The sequence below is a fragment of the Nelumbo nucifera genome, chromosome 2 (assembly GCF_055504915.1).
Source record: "Nelumbo nucifera cultivar China Antique chromosome 2, China Antique-T2T, whole genome shotgun sequence".
In the NCBI taxonomy this organism is placed as follows: domain Eukaryota; kingdom Viridiplantae; phylum Streptophyta; class Magnoliopsida; order Proteales; family Nelumbonaceae; genus Nelumbo; species Nelumbo nucifera.
In genome coordinates this window covers 59064922-59069087 of record NC_142650.1, presented here as the reverse complement: position 1 = coordinate 59069087, position 4166 = coordinate 59064922, and the positions used below count along the sequence as shown (strand labels likewise).

Sequence of the window (4166 nt, the reverse complement as noted above, 5' to 3'; positions counted from 1 at the left end):
ATTTAAACCCAGTTAATGAATTACATGGTGGAGCTCCAAGAAGTGGTTAATTTACTCTATGAGAGCCTTCTCTTCTGAATTCTGATTCTCATCACTTTCATAACTCAAGCACACACAAGGGGAGAGAGAGAGAGAGAGAGAGAGAGAAGCTCAGAATCTCCAGCTTTCTCCTCTAGGCCCCTACCTACTGTTTGTGAGTTATGGAGGAAGGAGGATAAGAGGAATGAGGGGCCCATTCTCTAGTTTTCTTTAGTTTCTTACTTATCTTCTGTCTCCTTTTCCGGTGCAGAAGCGTTGTCAGGGTGAAGATACCTCTTGGGTTTCATCCCCCTACAACAACCTTCCCCGCACGTCGTATACCATGTAGAATTTTTGGACTCAAGAGAGAGAGAGGAGTAGCAGGAGTCAGGAGTCAGGCCAAGGCGTGAGAAAGGGAGGGCATATTTGTCAGCCTTGAAGGGCTAGGCCTGGGGGACCAGATGGCGACCTCTGATGCCTCCCTCTCCTTCTCCTTCCTCTCACCCTTCCAACAGATCCCCGACACTCCTGCCATTGCTACTGCTCTCTCGCTCGCTCTCTCGCGTGGATACAGTACAAGAGAAAAGTCACCACATCTCACTCCCTCATTCCTACAGTACGACTGTTTTCATCAATCCACTTTTGTAATGTTGTCGCGCCCCAAACCAAACTCAGCTTCTATCGTCCATGTCTGGTCTTGCCACGCCTCATCTTCTATATATGTAATACCAATCTCACTCTATCTACACCCCAATTCATCATCCGTCCCCACTCGATCCCATTTAATTTCCATCAATGGAGATGGGCTCCATCTTGATTCAGTAGCTGTAGCTTGACAGAGATATAAAAAAAATGGCTTGGAACAGCAACGTTAGACCCCTTTCATCTCGAGCAGGAGACCATCAAACCTTCACCTTCCTATACGACTACGATTCCGACCACCCATTTCCAGGTGGGTAATGGGTTTTACCTCCGACTGGGTCCCTCACTCTCTGGCTCTTCTTGTATTATTAGTCTGCACTCTGCACTTGAGTAATGTGTATTTGATTTTCTTTTAATTTATCAGGAATGGAGATGAAGTGTCGTCCGGAGGCGGAGACAGCCGTTGAGAGGTGGGCACCGGTGATGACTAACAAGAGCAGCAACGGTAATAATCATGATAACAATGATATCAATAACCAGGAGAGGAAGAGACGGCTGACGAGTGATCAGATTGAGTCGTTAGAGCGGAGCTTCCAGGAGGAGATAAAGCTGGAACCCGAGAGAAAGATGAGGTTGGCTCGAGAGCTTGGGCTTCAGCCTCGTCAGGTGGCTGTCTGGTTTCAGAACCGCCGTGCCAGGTGGAAGGCTAAGCAGCTCGAGCGTGTCTACGACGCCCTTAAACAGGAGTTCGATGTCATCTCGAGAGAGAAACAGAAGCTCCAAGAGGAGGTCAGCACTCAGTAGAACTTTTCTGTCCTTGAAACAAAAAATCATCTCTCTCTCTCTCTCTCTCCTTCTACATATTATATTACTTTCCTCCGCAGTTCAAAAGTTCTCTTTTAGTTATCTATTCCATGCAAAGCCCATGCAAATCGAAACACGAAAATTAATGGCAGGAAGTAGATAGTTCTGCTTCCAGTCTTCCACTGTCCACTTCTTTCTCTCTTATTAGTTACAAGTAAACTCTGTAATGCAACTGTGTACGTAGGTTATGAAACTGAGAGCTAAGCTTGAGGATCGAGCCACAGCCAAGGAAGGTTCCACAGTTTACACAGAGGCCTCCGCAGAAGAGACGGTGGAGAGCACGTCGTTTGCTAGTCGCAGCTGCACCAAGTTATTAAATGGCTCCACAAGCTACGCCCAGATTGCTGAATGCAACAACAGCTTCATTTTCAATGTGGATGACTACAATCCGGCCTTGCAGCCTTACTGGGCTGTCATGTCTGGCTATCCTTGAGAACTGCAGAGGAACTGATTAGAGCTTGGCTAGAAAGCTAGGAGATATATATATATATACGAGTTAGTAGAGCTGGTCTTAATTAGTTGCACCTAAATTTCTGCTTACCTTATATGTACCCACCATGGGAGGAAGCTTATATATGTGTTTTGCACAGTTGCAGTGAGCATTAATTGGTTCTTCTTCAACAATTTGCACCCTTGAAGAGGGTTTTCTTTTTTACTTCTTTTCTTCTATGAATATCAATCAATGAACAGGAACAGAATACCTAACAAGAATTGCATCTAAGTATAAGAAGTTGATGACAGAAAGCTGCCTCTTGAGGCATCTCTGCAACTCTAATTCTATTCTCTGTTACTCTATCCGGCCATGCATCAGCACGTACTTGGTCAAGCATTTTTTTTTCACAGAAGAGGGTTGAGAATCTTGGTTTTTGAGTGACGTCGTATAGATTTTCTGTGATGCTAGGGTGATGTCTGGGAGGTTAAGTTCCAACCGGACCCAACCTTAATCATGATCCGGTTGGGTTAGGGTTGAGACCCCAGGATGGTTTAGTGTTAGTGATGAGGTTTTAACTTTGGGTTACTATCCAAAACTCCCTCTCACTTATCATAGCTCTGTCAGAGAAATTTTCTTATGTGAAACTTATCCTCTCTCTCTCTCTCTAAGAACCAGGAAAAGAAAACAAAGCCTTCTTTTTTCTGTTGTCTTCTTTTCTCCTTCGCCTCTCCACTAGCCGTTAAAAATTTCTCCTTCTACCTCTCAGAACTCAAGCCTGCAATTTCTAATAAGGATGAAAGGAAGGGATACGAGCAGTAGGTAAAGAAAAAAGCTTCCTCTCCCAGTGGTTTCAGTTATCAAATTCAAGGGATAGGATTCCCCATATTCTGATCTCTTTATGGTTCATATGCTGACCTCTCCCAACTTCATGCGGTGCATGCAGTTGTAAGTAAATTATCCTAGATTGTCGTTTCTATTCTTGGTTTTACCTAGGGGTTCAAGAAATTCTCAAGGAACAGTTCAACTAAATGATTAAGCTATTAAGCTATTAAATAAGGAACCCTGTTCATATGCATGGTCTTTTTCCTCATCTGTCTTAGGGCAATGCTCAAGACTTAAATTGCGGTCCTTCTCAACTAGAGCATCAACAGGTTTTGAATAATGCATCTCAAACCATTCTAAAATTTTCTTTTAGTGGTGTTGATCATCTCCAAATTATCCCAACCAGTAGAATGTCATTTATATACAAAGAAAGTGATGAAATAATATCCCCTTACTCTATTTTCTTGACATACATGAAATAATCTTCATCAACCATAGTTATCCCAAAAGAAAGTTATAGCCTCATGAAATCTCAAATACCATTTCGCAGATGATTGTTTGAGACCATAAATAAATCATTTGAGACAACACACTTTACCATCTTGCTCCTCAGTGATAAATTTGAAAGGTCGATCCACCTAAATCTTTTCCTCTAGTTCTCCATTGAGGAATGCAATCTTGATATTGATTTAAAATAACTTGAAGTCCAAATAAGCCATTATGACTAGGATGAGGAGAATAAAAGCAAGTCTCACCACCGGTGACAATGTCTCTTCATAGTTTATACCTTCTATTTAGGTATAACCTTTCATCACAAGTTGGTCCTTATACTTATCAATTGATCCATCTACCTTGCGCTTAATCTTCAAACCTGATTTGTTTTTAATGAATTTGTGCCTAAGTAGAAGGTCAAATAATTCCCACACATTGTTTTTTTTTTTTTTATCACTGAGTTAATTTCTCATAGCAGTTCACTGTAATTGAAGATAGAGAGCCTTTTGATAAAGTGTAGGCTCATTAATCTCTCATAGCAGTTACTCCTATGTAAATGGGGACCTTAAGAATTACGATAATAGAAGCATCCCAACTGATAGGTGCACTCTCTTTAGACAATAACACACGCTCACTATCCTTGGTGATTTCAGTATGAGATTGAAATTCTCTACCCTTGCCAAGTGAGTATGGGATTTCTTCATGTAACTCATACAACTTGATATCCCCTCTAACTTCACCAATACTTAGAAACAAATCCTCAAGAAATTCAACATTGCAAGAATCTATTTCAGTCATACCCCCATTAGGATGCTCACGATACGTACATCACATATCCCTTTAAATTTTCATGATATCTAATGAATACATACATGTTTATTAGACCTCGGACCAA

The 4166-nt window shown here is 41.6% G+C and overlaps 1 protein-coding gene across 1 annotated transcript; it reads left to right on the top strand.

Moving 5' to 3' along the window:
- The first annotated feature begins 744 nt into the window (after positions 1-744).
- Positions 745-2179, top strand: LOC104612531 (homeobox-leucine zipper protein ATHB-22-like). Its single transcript, XM_010279972.3, has 3 exons — positions 745-970; positions 1085-1449; positions 1709-2179. The coding sequence occupies exons 1-3, from the start codon at positions 871-873 to the stop codon at positions 1955-1957; spliced, it is 714 nt and encodes a 237-aa protein (XP_010278274.1). The 5' UTR covers positions 745-870; the 3' UTR covers positions 1958-2179.
- The last annotated feature ends 1987 nt before the right edge of the window (positions 2180-4166 follow it).

Coding starts and splice junctions, on each gene's coding strand:
- LOC104612531 (XM_010279972.3), top strand. CDS start 871: ATGGCTTGGAACAGCAACGTTAGACCCCTTTCATCTCGAGCAGGAGAC. Junction 971..1,084: donor TTCCGACCACCCATTTCCAG/GTGGGTAATGGG, acceptor TTAATTTATCAG/GAATGGAGATGAAGTGTCGT. Junction 1,450..1,708: donor AACAGAAGCTCCAAGAGGAG/GTCAGCACTCAG, acceptor CTGTGTACGTAG/GTTATGAAACTGAGAGCTAA.